This window comes from Ovis canadensis, chromosome 1, assembly GCF_042477335.2.
Source record: "Ovis canadensis isolate MfBH-ARS-UI-01 breed Bighorn chromosome 1, ARS-UI_OviCan_v2, whole genome shotgun sequence".
Lineage (NCBI taxonomy): Eukaryota > Metazoa > Chordata > Mammalia > Artiodactyla > Bovidae > Ovis > Ovis canadensis.
In genome coordinates, this window is record NC_091245.1 from 87,660,220 (window position 1) to 87,677,679 (window position 17,460).

At 46.6% G+C, this 17,460-nt stretch overlaps 1 protein-coding gene across 1 annotated transcript; it reads left to right on the plus strand.

Moving 5' to 3' along the window:
- Positions 1-3,340: 3,340 nt before the first annotated feature.
- On the plus strand, positions 3,341-15,977 carry LOC138445604 (glutathione S-transferase Mu 1-like). The gene is made up of 8 exons (XM_069599548.1): positions 3,341-4,161; positions 4,465-4,540; positions 4,957-5,021; positions 5,314-5,395; positions 5,494-5,594; positions 6,320-6,415; positions 6,503-6,613; positions 15,454-15,977. Exons 1-8 carry the CDS (start codon positions 4,126-4,128, stop codon positions 15,541-15,543), a joined length of 657 nt encoding a protein of 218 aa, XP_069455649.1. The 5' UTR covers positions 3,341-4,125; the 3' UTR covers positions 15,544-15,977.
- The last annotated feature ends 1,483 nt before the right edge of the window (positions 15,978-17,460 follow it).

Here is a 17,460-nt window from a genome sequence, read left to right on the forward strand (position 1 = left end):
GGCTTTCTGCATAAACCAAGGAATATCAGCCTCTTTCTCTCTCCTTTACTTTTTCATCGGTCGACTCTGGACCACCAGGTTCCGGTCCATTAAAGGACCTCAACATTTGTCAATGGTTATTTCTACTGTCTTCTTTTAAGATTAAAAAATGTTCTCTATAACCTAAAGTTACACAGACAACACTTACAAACTCAAAAAAAAAAGCTTGAGCAAGATAAAGACATATTTAGATTCTACTGTATGTATTTATGGTACTATTAAGCTTGTGTTCTGAGGCTATTTCATACAGAAACACTGTTAATTCACTGAGAATTCAGAAGGTCAGAGGTAGAGCTGGAGGGAATTATGGAAGACCGCACAGAAGAAAGACCACAGGCTAGACTTCTCAACTGGATACTGGACACTGTAAGTTTCGATGTCTTGCACAGTGTCCTCTAAAATATTAGAACCTGTCAACATTTACAATCAAGAGAGAGAGCACATGTAAATCCAGAAGACGTGACCACACTGACACTGAATATCAGCGAGGCAACCACCGGATGCATCAGGCCCTTCAGCCCCCTCTCCGGTTTCACAAGTCCCCCTGCCCACTACTGCCTTCCACACACCCACTGCCCCCACCGGTGGGACCCCTGAATCTGGAGGCCGAGTCTGAGAGCCTGCTCAGCAAGCCCTCCTCCTCCTCTTGCAGAACTGACCTCTTCTTCCTGACCCCATCCTCCTGATGGGCTGCCTGTGCTCAGGGCACATCACTGTGTCCCCAGTTCCTTGTCCCAGCAGGCACCGCCTTTTCTCCTGCCTTCAGCCTCCCTCCCTCTCAGTGCCCCTTGGGGTTTGAACACTGAAAATCTCTTCCATACTTAAAAATTCCTCCCTGTATTTCCCGGATGACTTCCAGCCTTCATTACCCAGGATGGTCTTACTTATGGTGCTGCTATATGTCAGGATCATAGTGATTGTTTTTTCATAAAGGAAAACGATACATGGATGAATTAGACTGCATTATGTGTTACAGCATCTGCTTTACCTATTTTAAACATTCCTATTGTGCTTAATGTAGCTTTGGAAAATCATTTTCTCAGTGAAATCTAGTGGTGTTTCTGTCAGTTCAAGATGTAGAAAGGTGAGAATTGTAATTCCTCATTATGTTATGAAATGTGTAACTATTGTGAAGGTCAGCACGTTTGGTGACCATAGTCACCATCGCTTCCCTGTGGGCAAAAGGACAAGAGAATCCACTTGACCCTGAGCCACATCCTGAGTCTGGAGCCAGAACTCATCCATGAGGACAGGCAAGGAGGGAATGGCTGGGACCATCCATAGAGGGACTGAGCTCTGCTGGTCTCTGCTGACACTGTCTCTGCTTCCAAAATTAGCAGAGATGTGCAAACTCTAAGTCTGTGATTTAACAGGGATTTGAGAAGGAAATGGCAACCCACTCCAATATTGTTGCGTGGAGAATCCCAGGGACGGAGGAGCCTGGTGGGCTGCCGTCTATGGGGTCGCACAAAGTCGGACACGACTGAAGCCACTTTGCAGCAGCAGCAGCAGCAGAGAAAAAGTCTACCTGTCTTCCAAGCCCCACTCCATACTATCCCATGGTGATTTGGATCTTCTTGGAACAGTGGTTCATGCCTTTCTATCCTACAAAGTGTTGTGCTGTGCTGTGCTGTGCTTAGTCATGTTCGACTCTTTGGGACCCCATGGACCATAGTCCGCCAGGCTTCTCTGTCCTTGAGATTTCCCAGGCAAGAATATTAGAGAGCGTTGCCATTTCCTCCTCTAGGGGATCTTCCAAACCCAGGGATCGAAACCATGGCTCCTGAGTCTCCTTCACTGGCAGGCATATTCTTTACCACTGAGCCACTTGGGAAGCTCTGTTTTTAAGCATATATTTTGGTAGTATACCAACTTTGCGTTTTTGGAGAAAGGCATGGCAATCCACTGCAGTATTCTTGCCTGGAGTATCCCATGGAAAGAGCGCCTGATGGGCTTGTTGCAGGAAAGGGGACCCCTTCCAGGGCCTGTAACTGGGCTCTTGTCTGACACTCGGAAAAGAATTGTCCGAGGAGACCCGTGCTGATAAAGCAAGAGATTTTATTGGGAAAGGGCACCCGGGTGGAGAGCAGTAGTAAGGGAACCCAGGAGAACAGCTCTACTGTGTGGCTCCCAGTCTTGGGTTTTATGGTGATAGGATTAGTTTCTGGGTGGTCTTTGGCCAATCATTCTAATTCAGTCATTCCTGGTGGCGCACGCATCGCTCAGCCAAGATGGATGCTAGTGAAAGGGATTCTGGGAACTGGATGGACAGGCAGTGTCTCCTTTCGCCCTTTCCTGAACTCTTCCAGTTGGTGGTGGCTTATTAGTTCTGTATTCCTTATCAGGATCTCCTGTCATAAAACACCTCATGCAGCTGGTTACTATGGTGCCTGGCCAGGGTGGGCAGTTTCAATCAGCGTGCTTCCCCTAACAGGCTTATAGCCCATGGGGCTGCAAAGAGCCAGACATGACGAAGCAACTTAGCACATAACACATAGCACAGCTTTGTGTTTTAACTTATAAAATGTGTTTGTTTTTCAAAGTTCCTCTCATTTGTTTCCTACATCCACTACTTTGTAACATCCTTTCAATAAACAAAAGAAACCATATCCACCCAATGTCCTATTCTGCTAATTTTGAAATAACCTTCTTCCTCAAAGAGGAAAGTTGGCAGGTAGGACATTGTCCTCGTGTAGTTTGTACTGCAAGTCATAGATCACAGACTGACTTCAAAGGACACCGAGCCCACACACTGCTATATATAAGACAGATAATCGACAAGGACATAGCATACAGTACAGGAGCTCTGGGCGTCCCTATGGCTCAGATGGTAAAGAATCTGCCTGCAATGCAGGAGACCTGGGTTTGATCCCTGGGTTGGGAAGATCCCCTGGAGGAGGGCATGGCAACCCACTCTAACATTCTTGCCTGGAGAATCCCCATGGACAAAGGAGCCTGATGGGCTGCATATAGTCCATGGGGTCACAAAGAGTCAGACACAACTGAGCGACTGAGCAAAGCACAGGGAACCCCACTCAGTCGTCTGTGATAGCCTAGAGGAGAAGAGAATCTGAAAAAGGATGAATATAGTTTACAAATAATTGAATCACTTAGTTGTACACCTAAAATAAACCAGGATTATAAATCAAATATACTTCAATAAAATTTTTTTTTAAAGGAAGCACAGATCACTCTCTTGAAATCACATTGGGTCATATGTGTTATATGCTAACATATAACATATCCCAGGGTGAGGGCTGGGACTGCGGATCTAGGCAGCCAAGGGTGTCTGGGTCACTCTGACTCTGGTCCTGTGTGGAGCCATCCAGGCTGTCACCCTTCTCTGGACACCCTCTGGAGCCACCCACTCAGAGCACAGGTCTTCTCCCCTGGGCCACTTTCCCACCACACTACCCCTCACTGTCCCATCAATGTGAGAGACATGGAGCTGTCTGGCAGGACATCTCTGGAGCTGCACCTGGGTACTCTCTCTGCTGTGCAGGAATATGGATTTAGATTCACAAGTGAGGCCATAAACTACTTGATTAATTTATATCTTTATTTTCAGGCACATGAGGAGGGCAGGGCCTTCCACAGTCCCTGAGAGGAAGACATGGAGGGCTCATTTCCTTTCTCTGCCTCCTATCTACTCTTCCTGCTGCACTGATACTCATTTCTGGAAGACTGTAGCTATCATGGATTGTAAATCATGGGGGAGCGTTAGGATTGCCTGGGGTTCTCTTCTTCCTGTAACCCGGGCCGATTTAATGTTATGATTCAGGCTTGTTTCCCAAGGGCACTGGCAACTCCCCCGGTTAGCTGACGTCTCTCTGGGGTCGGGAACCAGGGGAGCCCGACCTCGGCGGCCTTTGATCTCTAGGTGCCCAGAGATTGGCTACCATAGGAATCTGCTGAGAGAGAGACAAGAGTAGACCCTGCTCTGCCGGCCAGGGGCTGAGTCAGGGGCTGGGCTGGGGCGGGGCCGAGAAGAGGGGTGGGTGCTTCCGGCCCGCTTCTCCTGGATTCAGAAGTTTCAAGCCCACCTGCGCTGGAGTTTCTTGCACTCTGAGCGTGATAACCTGCACCATGCCCATGATTCTGGGTTACTGGGACATCCGCGGGGTGAGTGGGGGTCCCCCAGGGTGGGGAAGGTGGAGGCGGGTGGGGAAATGCTGCGCCCCCCTGGGAAAATGCTGCAAAGCTGAGGCCGGTTCAAACCAGAAACTTCCACAGGACTTGCTGCTGCGGAGCCCCTGTCCCCTCAGCCCGATCATCTTCTCTGGGTGCTGGCATGTGTGTGTGTGGCGTGGGTGGGCTGGTGCAGGTGACGGTGCTGAGGGAGTGGGAGGTGTGGAAGTGACCTGGAAGAGTGAGAGTTCTGCAGTCAAGACTGACGTCTGCCCTCTGTCCCACCATCTCTCGCAGCTGGCCCATGCCATCCGCCTTCTCCTGGAGTACACAGACACAAACTATGAGGAGAGACAGTACTCGATGGGAGATGGTAATGAAATCCTTTTTCTGTTGTAACTTCTGCTCAACTCATGCTGATTTGTTGCCAAGCAACCCATGTTCTGCCTTTGTTGCTCCCATCCCTTAAACTCCACCAGCTGGAAAAGGGACCTGCCCCTTGCCAAACCCTTTGTGGGTGCAGCTGTCCTCTAAAGCAGGCCATGAGAGCCCCTGTGGCAGCCTTGGGCTCCATTTAGTGCTTGCATTAGCTCTCTGTAAGCCTCAACTCAGGGAGGTTCCAAATCCTTCTACGTGTGCTTTCCCCCAAAGCTCCATGTGAGATTAGAATCCAGTTCAGAATCCATATCCATCAGTTCAGGGGGTCTTGCCCCTGACTCTTTGGTAGGCCCCCCGGGAAGGAGGGTTGGATTTGTGGGAGATTGTTTCACTGCGTCTTCTTTTTCTCAGCTCCTGACTATGACAGAAGCCAGTGGCTGAATGAAAAATTCAAGCTGGGCCTGGACTTCCCCAATGTAGGTGCAGGGGCTGGGGTGCTGGGAGGGGGTCTCCATCCATCTCCTTTCCTGGCTTAGAGGTTTCAGGAGCAGGTGCCTTCTGCTCTTGTCTCTCAGCTTCCTGGTTCTCTCCTCTGCCCTTCAGTGATACTCTGTCCCAGCTCATCCCTCCATTTTGCAGCATATTATTTAGTGCCCACCATAGTATTTAGGCTCTGTGAGTGCCAGGTTTCATCTCTGCCCTTGGTCAATGGAAGGGGGTACAGGGGAGTCTGGTGGCGCAAATAACCAGACTCTGTTGTTCTTCCAGCTGCCCTACTTAATCGATGGGACTCACAAGCTCACCCAGAGCAACGCCATCCTTCGGTACATTGCTCGCAAGCACAACATGTGTGAGTGGGTCTGGGGTTGGGGACAGGGGTGCAGGTCGTCATGCCCAGGGCTGGGCTGGAGGAGATACTGAGGTTGAGTCTCTGTTTTGTGGCCACAGGTGGGGAGACAGAGGAGGAGATGATTCGTGTGGACATTTTGGAGAACCAGGTTATGGATGTCCGCTTTGCTATGATCAGGATCTGCTATAGCCCTGACTTTGTGAGTCCTCTCACTTGGGGGAACGGTGTGTGAGATGCTTGTCACAATCTCATCGACTGGTCTTTTAGATTTTTACTTCCTTAGTAACCAAGACATTTTCCTGGAAACTCTGATTCAGTTCCCACTAATCTTAAGAAGAGTCCAACTTCTCCTGGATGGAAATTCACTTCCTAGACAGGATATTTTCCTCCTTAGCCCAGCACCTCTTCTCCTCATAAGACCGAAACACATGTGTCCAGTGGGCAGCCCAGGGTTAGACTTTATTCCTCTCCCTCCTTCCTTTCAGTTTCCAGTCCTCTCCAACTGTCCAGAAAATGCCCAGGTGTCCACACCATTCTAGTCTCCTACACTGGAACATAGGACTTCTTTCCTAGTCATTTTAGTGTTGATCAGCCTGAGGTCTGAGGCCCAAGCTCCGCCAGGTCTCACCGCACTGCTGGTCTGACCCAGCGCAAGTGTCTGGAGCTGAGTGGTGACAGGTCCAGGAACAGTGTGTTTTGCCCTTTGCCTTCCCATTGTTTCTCACAGATGGGGATGGTTCCTATAGGAGTCTAGTGAACAAGGTGGGTTGAATTGCCCCTGGGCCCTGACTCATGTACAGTCAAGGGACATGAGTGGTCCCCTGACAGCTGGGATCAGACAGCCCTGGAGGACTGCTCTCTGCCGGGCGGGCGGGAGGGGGGTGGTCAGTGTGTGAGGGTGGTGACAGCTGTTTTGTGTCTCAGGAGAAACTGAAGCCCGGTTTCTTGAAGGAGATCCCTGAAAAGATCAAGCTGTTCTCAGAGTTTCTGGGGAAGAGGCCTTGGTTTGCAGGGGACAAGGTAAGTTGGCCGGCTTTGGGGGCGGGAGAGCTGTCATTTTTCCCAGGTTCAGAGTTCGGTGCGCATTCATGCTTTGTCTTCCTGCAGCTCACCTATGTGGATTTCCTGGTTTATGACGTCCTTGACATGCACCGCATATTTGAGCCCAAGTGCCTGGACGCTTTCCCAAACCTGAGAGACTTCATCTCTCATTTTGAGGTGATTCGCTTGAACCCCTTGTATTTACCTCTTTCTTCTCTTTCTTATTTTCCCTGATTTCGTAGTTGGAACTACAATGAAGAATAGCATTTATGGAGAATCTTGTTTACCAGAATCTCTCCTCAGTTACTGATGTGTATTGTGTCACATTTAATCTTATAACATTCCTACATGTGGAACAATTATCCTGTCCATTTTACCGATAAGGAATTAAGCTGAAAGGATAAGTAATTTCTGAAGGTCACACAACCAGTCCAGGCTGTGCTGGGCTCCCCGTCAGACCGTCTGGCTTCTACGGGCAGCAGTCAGTGCCTCTCCGTTTCCTGTGCTGAAATGAAAAGCTCAGGTCCTTTTATTGTCTGGGTTCACAGTTCTGGAAAGTGTGTAGGAAGCAGAATATTCAGGAGATGGTATGCAGCTGGCATTAGTAGAATGGGACACAGTAGGATTGATATCAAGTACTGAAAACAGAGACGATATATTCTCCTGATCTCCAAAGGGCTCTGCAGCAATTGAGCCTCTACCTGTTGTTCTGAGATTGTCAGATCTGTAGTTGGTGCTGGGATTTGGGTACATACAGAGGAGTCCTGTGCAAGGATTTCATCTTGACACCTCTTACGGTGGGCAGTTCCTTTACTCCTCATCTCCAGTCCCTTTTTCCTTCCTGTTATCCCAGTTTCCATCCCAGAGATGCAGTAGTACATCACTTTAAGTCAACTCACTGATCTGATCCTCTCCCCTATAGGAGACACTGTGTCAGGCACAAGTGGGATACAGAAGTCATGCAGTCCTGGTGCCCAGCCTCTTGGGCTCAGTGCAGCTGGGGAACTATAGGAACCCTGAGCAGTGTGGTGTGGGTGGAGCCACCTTGGTTCTGGAGGAGCACAGCCTGACCTCACCTCCCAGCTCATCATTGACCCAACTGGACAGCAGCAGAATTTGCTTTGTGACAGATGTGGGAATTTGAAGCTCTCTTCCAATAGGTTTTTTGGCCTACAATCTGTTTTGTATTCCTCCTCCCCAAATTGAAATTTGCTTTCTCAGCTAGTTCTCATCAGCTCTGGTTTTGGTCCAAGGCTTGTTGCCTTGAGAATTTTGCAAGAGCTGGGGTGACTGTCCAGCAGGGAAGATGGGGACAGATGTGGCCTGCAGTGTGGCCTGTTGGGCCCTGGGCTGTGGGGCACAGGCAGTCCTAGATCTTGGAGTCCTGGGCACTCTTGGGCACTGTCTGTCTTGGCAGAGTGGTGCACAGGTACACCTGAGTGTCTCACTGTCTGGTTGGCTGTAGCAGGACTGAGGATGATGTAGGCTGAGGCCAAGTGAGAGTGGACTCGGGTCCCATGCCAGGCAGTTGGTCTGTGTCTTTTAAGCGGAATAATTAGAGTCTGGCCTGAGCCAGTCTTGCTGCTCCACACCCTCTTATCAGGTTTCATACATGTTTTGCTGAGTAATGGGGTGAAATGTGATCTCTTCTTTATGTTGCCTGGCCGCTTTCTGAGCCCTTTAGTTTTGCTAGGCGTTCATCCCTCTGTGGGCAAACCCTGTGAAGTAGGAGCCTTTTGTGAGGCAGAGATTATTTTTTGCTTGATGAGAGGAGCAAATACTCCTATGATGAGATGTCGATGAAGAAACATTTGACACCACTTAAGAGGAGTGAGTTTTGACTTTATTTGGAGACCTTCAATTTTGTTTGGAACCCAGGAGAGAGCTTCTCATAGAGCTCTGAAGATGTAGGGTAGGAGACAGTAGGTCTATGAATTTTTGGCTGAGATATACACATAGTCAAGCATGGATCTTGGTAAAAGATTAATGGTCATTATTGAAAAACAAACATCTCAAGTTAATGATCTTAGTGCTTTTCTCTGTATAGGAAGATGGGTAAATCTGGAGTCACGAAAATTCTGTTTTTGAGATGCATCCTAACTCTCTGGGGGCCCCATGTCTAAAACACAGAATGTTTCATCCTGGTTTTCTTCATCCTGAAATCTCCTCAGGGTGGACTGTCTGTGGTTGATGCGGTAGATTGAAGCTTACCCCTTTCTGTAACCAGTTAAGGGGGACTATCTTCAGGCTTTTACTGGTCATGGAAACGATGTAAGATTTGCATTCATTCTTTTATTTTGATAATTTTTTTAAAGTTGTTTATTTAGTTTTGGCTGAGCTGGGTCTGCGTTGCTGGGCCTGGGCTTTCTCTAGTTGTAGGGAGCTCGGTCTACTTTCTGGCTGTGGTGCTCCGGCTTCTAACGCAGTGGCCTTTTTTGTTGCAGAGCAGCGGACTCTCGGCACTTGAGGTGCAGTAGCTGTCGCTCTCAGGCTCTGGAGCACAGGCTCTGTTGCCCTGGGGCATGTGAAATCTTCCCAGACCAAGGATTGTACCCATGTACCCTGTTTTGGCAGGCAGATTCTCAACCACTGGGCCGCCAGGGAAGTGCTTCATTCTTGACAAATCCTTTAAAAGGCTGTAAATTAGATTTTGGGTGAAGGAGCCTTTCCAATTATTTGAACGTAAAAACACCTCTTTTCGGTTATTTTTTCCCTTTGGTGTTAGAGTGTGTCTTGTTAAGTTAATCAGGCTTAGACTCAGGTCATTTGTGCTATATTTACAATATATCTGACATGAAGAGGTTTTTTAATATATAATGTTTTTGGCTACATTGGGTGTTGGTTGTGTCACGTGGGATCTTCCGTTGTGGCATCCGGCTTCTTCTGCTTGTGGTGCGTGGGCTCCGGAGCACATGGGCTCAGTAGTTGTGGTGTGCGGGCTTAGTTGCTCCAGGGTATATGGGATGTTAGTTCCTTGACCAGGGATTGAACTGCCTTCACTGCACTGGAAGGCAGATTCCTAACAACAGGACCGCCAGGAAAGTCCTCTGATACGTGGAGATTTGCAAGACAGACACAGTTGCTTTCAATTCCCTGAAGAACTGGGCTGCTACCTAAATGATATCAAAAGATGGATTTGGCCAACTACAGTTTTTTTAAATTGTGTTTTTTATATCAGTAGGAAAATTTCCAACTAAACTGGATATCAAAAGATTTCTGTATTCTAGAACTTTAGGAATCAGTGTATCATGTCTTCATATGTTTGCAGAAGGCCCTCTTTCTGAGTGTACAAGTCAGACTCAGACCAATTTACCCTTGGTCAAAATCAAAACCAACCAACCAAACAAAACTCCCAAACCAAACTCCAGTATTGCTTTTATTAGGCCCTGTTTATTAGATTGCCTTTTTAACCTTATGGTGTGTGGGCTCAGGTAAGCCTGTTGGTTTCCTCTGTTATCTTTAATTAACATTGCCTGAGAGGCAGATGATATGCCCTGTCTTATGCCAGGCAGGGGCGCATTCCCCAGTGAGACATGTTTGTATATCCCCACAGTATAATCAGGTAAAAGAGATATACCCATCTTACATAAAGCCTGTTCAAATATACCACTTTTTAGCATGTTACTGAGTCCATGTTTAGTCTGCTTGCTGCACAGTGGGCCAGTCGTCTGAGAGATGAGGTGCAGACTGAGAAGCTGGCAGACTAATGTCTCAAAATAACCGTCTTATCAGGGTCTGATGCCAGGCTCTTTTATATAGCAGAGAAGGGGGAGGTGAGGAAGTAAAGTAAAAAGGTCATTAATCTTGCAAACATCTCCTGGAATTGCCAGCCTCGGGGAGGGTGGGCGGATATGTTAATTTTTTCCTTCCTGTAGCCATCCACTTGTGGACAGGGTCCTGAACAAGGGCACTCTGGCTTAACATTCAGGCATAGGGGCAGGGTTCCCCAAGGCAGGCCTTTATGTATGGAGGGTATCCTCGTAGTGAACAAACGCAATGGGAAACAAAGTTTAAAGTAAAAGAAACAGATCTGGCCTTCTCTGTGGGTAGAGTGGATAAGAATCTGCCTGCCAATGCAGGGGACATGGGTTCACTCCTTGTTCTGGGAAGATTCCACATGATGCAGAGCAACTAAGCCTGCACCACAACTAATGAGCCTGGCTCTCGGGCCTGAAAGCCACAGCTACTAGTCTGTGTGCTGCAACTGCCTCCTGAAGCCCCACACCTAGAGTCTGTGCAACACCACAGGAGGAGCTACTGCAATGAGAAGCCTGTGCATCATAATGAAGAGTAGCCCTCCCTGGCTGCAACTAGAGAAAGCCCAGCTCATAGTGAAGACCCAGGGCAGCCAAAAGAAAAAAGATACAAATCTTAAAAAAAAAAAAAAGAAACATCCAACATGGAGGCAGATTTTGTTCTTCCCCATAACAAATAAACTTTCATCTCAATTCTATCAACTATCAATATTTTACCTTTAACCATAGCCCTTGTAAGGATCCTGTTAACAAGTCTTGGTCTATAAGGAGTCCCAGAAACCTTCCTTTGTATTCCCTGGCCATTTTACCCAGTTCTGTCCCCAGTGAGGGGTTGAGCCAAGAGACCCAGGCTTTTTTTTGTCAATCTTTATTGGATTGTTTGGCATATTGCCCTGAGCAATTGCTGGTGAATTTTTCTACTTTCTTACCTTTAAATTTTTCCTACGCTAGGGTAAATAGAGTGGATTTGTTTGGGTCAATGTAATAGAGGAAAATAACAGAATGGGAAAGACTAGAGATCTCTTCAAGAAAATTAGAGATACCAAGGGAACATCTCATGCAAAGATGGGCTCGATAAAGGGCAGAAATGGTATGGACCTAACAGAAGCAGAAGATATTAAGAAGAGGTGGCAAGAAACACAGAAGAACTGTACAAAAAAAATCTTTACAACCTGGATAATCACAATGGTGTGATACTCATCTAGAGCCAGACATCCTGGAATGTGAAATCAAGTGGGCCTTAGAAAGCATCACTATGAACAAAGCTAGTGAAGGTGATGGAATTCCAGTTGAGCTGTTTCAAATCCTGAAAGGTAATGCTGTGAAAGTGCTGCACTCAATATGCCAGCACATTTGGAAAACTCAGCAGTGGTCACAGGACTGGAAAAGGTCAGTTTTCATTCCAATCTTTAAAAGGCAATGCCAAAGAATGCTCAAACTACCGCACAATTGCACTCATTTTCATGCTAGTAAAGTAATGCTCGAAATTCTCCAAGCCTGGCTTCAGCAATATGTGAACTGTGAACTTCCTGATGTTCAAGCTGGTTTTAGAAAAGGCAGAGGAACCAAAGATCAAAATGCCAGCATCCACTGGATCATGGAAAAAGCAAGAGAGTTCCAGAAAAACATCTGTTTCTGCTTTATTGACTATGCCAAAGCCTTTGACTGTGTGGATCACAATAAAATGTGGAAAATTCTGAGAGAGATGGGAATACCAGACCACCTGACCTGCCTCTTGAGAAATCTGTATGCAGGTCAGGAAGCAACAGTTAGAACTGGACATGGAACAACAGACTGGTTCCAAATAGGAAAAGGAGTGTGTCAAGGCTGTATATTGTCACCCTGCTTATTTAACTTCTATGCAGAGTACATCATGAGAAACGCTGGACTGGAAGAAACACAAGCTGGAATTAAGATTGCTGGGAGAATTATCAATCACCTCAGATATGCAGATGACACCACCATTATGGCAGAAAATGACGAGGAACTAAAAAGCCTCTTGATGAAAGTGAAAGAGGAGAGTGAAAAAGTTGGCTTAAAGCTCAACATTCAGAAAACGAAGATCATGGCATCTGGTCCCATCACTTCATGGCAAATAGATGAGGAAACAGTGGAAACATTGGCTGACTTTATATTGGGGGGCTCCAAAATCACTTCAGATGGTGAGTGCAACCATGAAATTAAAAGACGCTTACTCCTTGGAAGGAAAGCTATGACCAACCTAGATAGCATATTCAAAAGCAGAGATATTACTTTGCCGACTAAGGTCCGTCTAGTCAAGGCTGTGGTTTTCTCAGTAGTCATGTATGGATGTGAGAGTTGGACTGTGAAGAAAGCTGAGCACCAAAGAATTGATGCTCTGAAATGTGGTGTAGGAGAAGACTCTTGAGAGTCCCTTGGACTGCAAGGAGATCCTAGCAGTCCATTCTGATGGAGATCAGCCCTGGGATTTCTTTGGAAGGAATGATGCTAAAGCTGAAGCTCCAGTACGTTGGTCACCTCATGCGAAGAGTTGACTCATTGGAAAAGACTCTGATGCTGGGAGGGATTGGGGGGAGGAGGAGAAGGGGACGACAGAGGATGAGATGGCTGGATGGCATCACGGACTCGATGGACGTGAGTTTGAGTGAACTCTAGGCGTTGGTGATGGACAGGGAGGCCTGGCATGCTGTGATTAATGGGGTCGCAAAGAGTCGGACACGACTGAGTGACTGAACTGAAGATCCATTGAGGGGAAGCTGAGACCATAAATATAACTCCAGGAACAATTTTTGTTGGTTGGTTGATTGGGTTGAAACTAAGGAAGTTCTTAAGGTTAGCCACCATTATATATCTTTGTATCCACAGGTTAGTTTGATTTTTCCATAGAGACCATCTAAACAACTGTTTTCATGAGAGATCTCTAAAAATTTACCAATTTAGCAGGTTTCCCAGTTTAAAGGATCCATTGTTAGAATTCTTAGTCATGATTCAAACCAATAAGAGGCAAGAGGAATCCCCACAAGAGAGTGCGAAGGATGCATCCTTCTCAAGAGCCAGGAAGCTTACTCACAAATATCGTCTAAGAAAGTAAAGGCCTTTGTTGTACAGGGAGACACAAGGAGCGTTGAAACAACAAAGACCCTTTATGAACTGGGCCCCCTAATGACACATTTACCTAATGCTAGTGTAGCTGGACAAAAAGACTCTTGGAATCACAGTCTATGCAACTTCTGCCAACCACACACCGTATGTGTACCTTCACGATTAGAGAGACTAAGCTTTCAAAGTGCACTGGAAGATACCTAAGAAGATGAGGTAGAACTTTTATGTCTCAAGGCTACAGGGAGATGATGCAAGTTCTTCCTAGAAGGACTTTTGTTTCCTTAAGGTCAGCATTTGAAAACAAACCTTTTTTGGCCAAAGTAATCACAATTTTACCAGGCCTTCTAAATCATTCAGTCTTTTTGACCTTAAAACCCATTCCTCTAGCTCTGTACACACAAAAAAACCCTAATTTTGAGTGTCAAAGAACCCTTTTTTGACCATTTTTAGAATAACATCTGCTTTGGTACGTTTCCCCAATTAAGTAAGTATCTGCAAGTATAAACTCCATATGTAATGTCCCTGAACCTGCCTGTAGTGGCAGTCTTAGGTTGGCAATCTGTCACCCCTCTTTCTTTTGTTTATAAAGCTTTGTTTCCCATTTCACAGTATGTTTGTCAGGATAAATTTCTTTGGATAAGTGTGTGTGGTGGGCCGTTCGGCTGTTTGTGAGCTTAACTCTCCTTGTTGTCACCCTGTAGTCATTTCAGGTCTTTAATATGTCTCAGACAGTCTGAAAACATTGTGGGCATTGGGAACATAGGTTGGCCAAACCTTTTGTGTGTGTCCCTGGATGAGCAAGTTTCTTTAGAAAGTGGGATTCCCTATGGGATTGCTGTGTGGAATGAGGACTTGCCTCCACCACTCCTGCAAGTTTCTCAATAGCCTGAAAAAGCCTTGCTTGGCCAGGAGGAGCCCTGTCCCTTATCTATGGAGCTAAGAGATCTCGTGTGGTATCTACACTATATTCCAGCCAACTCTGGACACCAAGCAGTCCCTGACCTACGCACCCAACGTGAACCTGCCCAGTGTCTCAGCTGGGTACTTTCTCAGTATCTCTAAAATGAGATGGCAGGAAGCTTTTTCATGTACCAGTAAGGAAAACTCAGGATTGTCAACCAAGATGGTAAATGGGAGATCATGAGAGATTCACCTAAATTCATATGATCACGTACAGAGGTGGACCAGCACAATGGGCCTTGCTGGTGCCAAGGCTCCAGCTCCTTGTAAGCTTCCAATCCCAGTAAGAAGTCTCATTTGAACTCCTTTGTGGTCACTATAACTGTCCACTGGAAACAAAGCCCACACAATGTAAGAGCGGTGAGTTTCCCTTTTAATTGGAGGCCTGAATGCTAGGAGACACCCTCTCAGATATCTCAGATCTCTGGGAAACTGCTTTCAGGAAGTGGAGGAGGAGGTCTGGAAAATTGGAGTAATCAATTATACATCTTGGTAAAGAGTACTGCAAATCACCAAAAGCTAGGGATCTCAAGTTACTGATTTTAGTGCTTTACTCTGCATGGAAAACTATACAGACCTAGGTTGATTATAGAGTGCTTCTTTAGATGCATCTTAACTGTCTAAGGACTGTGTATCCAAACCAGAGAATGTTTCATCTGTTGTTTTCCCATCCTGACTTCCCCTACGGGCACACTGTTGGTGGGCAACTGCCAGATCTGGTCACTTAATTGTTTGTATAAGCGGATGATGAGTGAGTCTCCTTGTTTTTTTTCCAGCTATGAGGAAGGGGGTGCAGCAGAGAGACCTCAGAATTGAGAGGGAGAGCAAGCAGGCTGCATTCTAGCCATATTACTTCTGTGCAGTGTGAGCATGAGGGAGGTGCTTATCTTCTGTGTGCCTGAGTTTCCCATCTGATAAATGGTCTCAGTAGAACCCATCTTGCAGGGGAGTCATTTAGGGATTCTGAACCTATGTCATCATCTCCAGCAACAAGCACTGGGTGGAGTCTCCAAATGTCCTGTTTTATCAAGCTGTCACTTGAATTACAGATAATTGGAAGAGCTAACGTTCCAGAGCTGGGGATACCAGGAGGATGGTATTTTGTCCCAATATTTGACTCCACATGGCAGGGCTATATCTAGTTTGCAAACTTAGGGAGACCTGCATGAACCATAGTGGGGCAGTAAACCTGAAGCCTGACCTTTTTCCCACCCTCAGGGCCTGAAGAAGATCTCTGCCTACATGAAGTCCAGCCGCTTCCTCCCAGGCCCTCTGTTCCTGAAGCTTGCTGTGTGGGGCAACAAGTAGTACCCGCAACCAGGAGATGGGCATGAGCAGCCAGTACCTTGGAGACCAAGTGGACCTTCCTGCCCTCGGGACCATTTGTCTTTTTCTTTCTCCTTCTGTTCTCTCTAGATGGCTTCTTGGCCCCCTTATCTCCCTCCCACCCCCCCTTTCCATCCATCCTTTAATTCAGTTTCCCACGTTTTTTTTTCTTTTCTTTTTTTTTTTTTAGCAAAGGTCCTCCTCCACCCCACATTATCCCTCCTGCACTAAAGCTACCCAACCTAACCTTCCCTTCCATGGTTGCATTGAGGAGCCCAGTCAGGTCCCTGGCCCATGGAGCTGTGTTCTGAGCTCCCAGCATTGCCCTGAAGACCAGCACTGGCCTGGTGTGAAGTCCGTGCTTCCCAGTGTGGTTCCTGCCCAGCCTGTCTGATCCCAGTAAAGCCTTAATCACACCTGCTGTGTCCTGTCTTATTCCCTCCTGGCTTCCTGGAGTCACAACCAACTAAGTTGGGTGTGTGGTGGTGTCCATTTTCCCTTCAGTTGTTCTCTGCAGGGCTGCATGGATGGGTGGGGGTGTGTGTGTGTGTGTGTGTGTGTGTGTGTGGGTATGGGTGTGTGTGTGTGTGTATGTGATGGGAGGTTGGGCACAGGTGGGATTATACTATTGCTTGTTCATTCCCATCTCCATTTCATGCACCTCTGTTTCTTGGCATGAGGTATCTACAGAAGGGGGGCCCTTCTGTGCCTGGTTCCCTCTTTAATTCAGCATTCATGGGCTGCCTCCTTTCAGCTTGTAGTACTCTGTGTCATGGTTCAGGGGGCTCTGGGGTGCTGGGGAGGTCTGAGTAGTCTACTGATGGAGTGGGATCCTGTTGGATTCACTCTGTCACCTTCTCCTGGAAGTTTTCTCTGCTTTAGATACTCTTCATCTGTGTTCTTAAAACATATATCAATAACATTTACTTCCAGTGTATTATAATCATTGTTTTGCTTGTTTTTTCTCTAACTTGGTCATAAAGATATTGAGGAGAGAATCCATTTCTTATTTGACTTTATATCTCACATCTATTGTACTGCCTTGCAACAGTAAACGTTCAATAACAGTTGGAAATGTGAAAGAAGTATCTCTAGTTAACCCCTGGGCAACTCTAGAGGCATTTCATGGACTTGGAGCTCTGCATAGAGGTGCCTAGCTTCCCGGTGGTGCTAGTGGTAAAGAGCCCGCCTGCCAGTGCTGGAGATGTCAGAGATGCAGGTGCGGCCCTTGGGTGGGGGAGATCCGCTGGAGGAGGACATGGCAACCCACTTCAGTGTCTTTGCCTGGAGAATCCCATGAACAGAGGAGCCTAGCAGGCTACAGTCCATGGAATCGCAAAGAGTCAGACTCAACTGAAGCGACTCAGCACTAGATAGTTCCTTGAGCCACTTAAGATAAAGAATGAACATCAGAAGATTTGAAATCTATAGGTCTAGGAGAAAGCCATTCGGTCTCCCTAACTAGTGCGCTGTAGCTGGCCCTTGGATAACTTGACCTGAAATGAGCAGGGCTAGTGTGTGGACCAAAGTGTAGCCGCTCTGTGCAGTCAGGAGGGAGAATGCCATTTGAGGTAGAATGTAGGCCTCACCAGATAACAAGATGATTGGCAGGTCCTTCAAAGAGTGGATGGCTGGTGGAGTTGGGCTTGTTATAGCACAGCCTCAAGTCATAGCCCTCAGGTTCTTTGGAGAAGAGTCTTGTTAGGTATTTGTCTCGGTGGTCATTTCTTGCAGTTATTAAGCAAAAAATATTAAGCAAATGTAGGAATAATGTGAAGTAAATGATTTTTAAATAAATAAATGATTATTTCAAAAAGTAAAACTGCTAACATAAAAAAGTCCAGTAAACTAATAGTTAATGAAGCTTATAAGTCAGTAAATATTTTTGGTTTTGCAAGC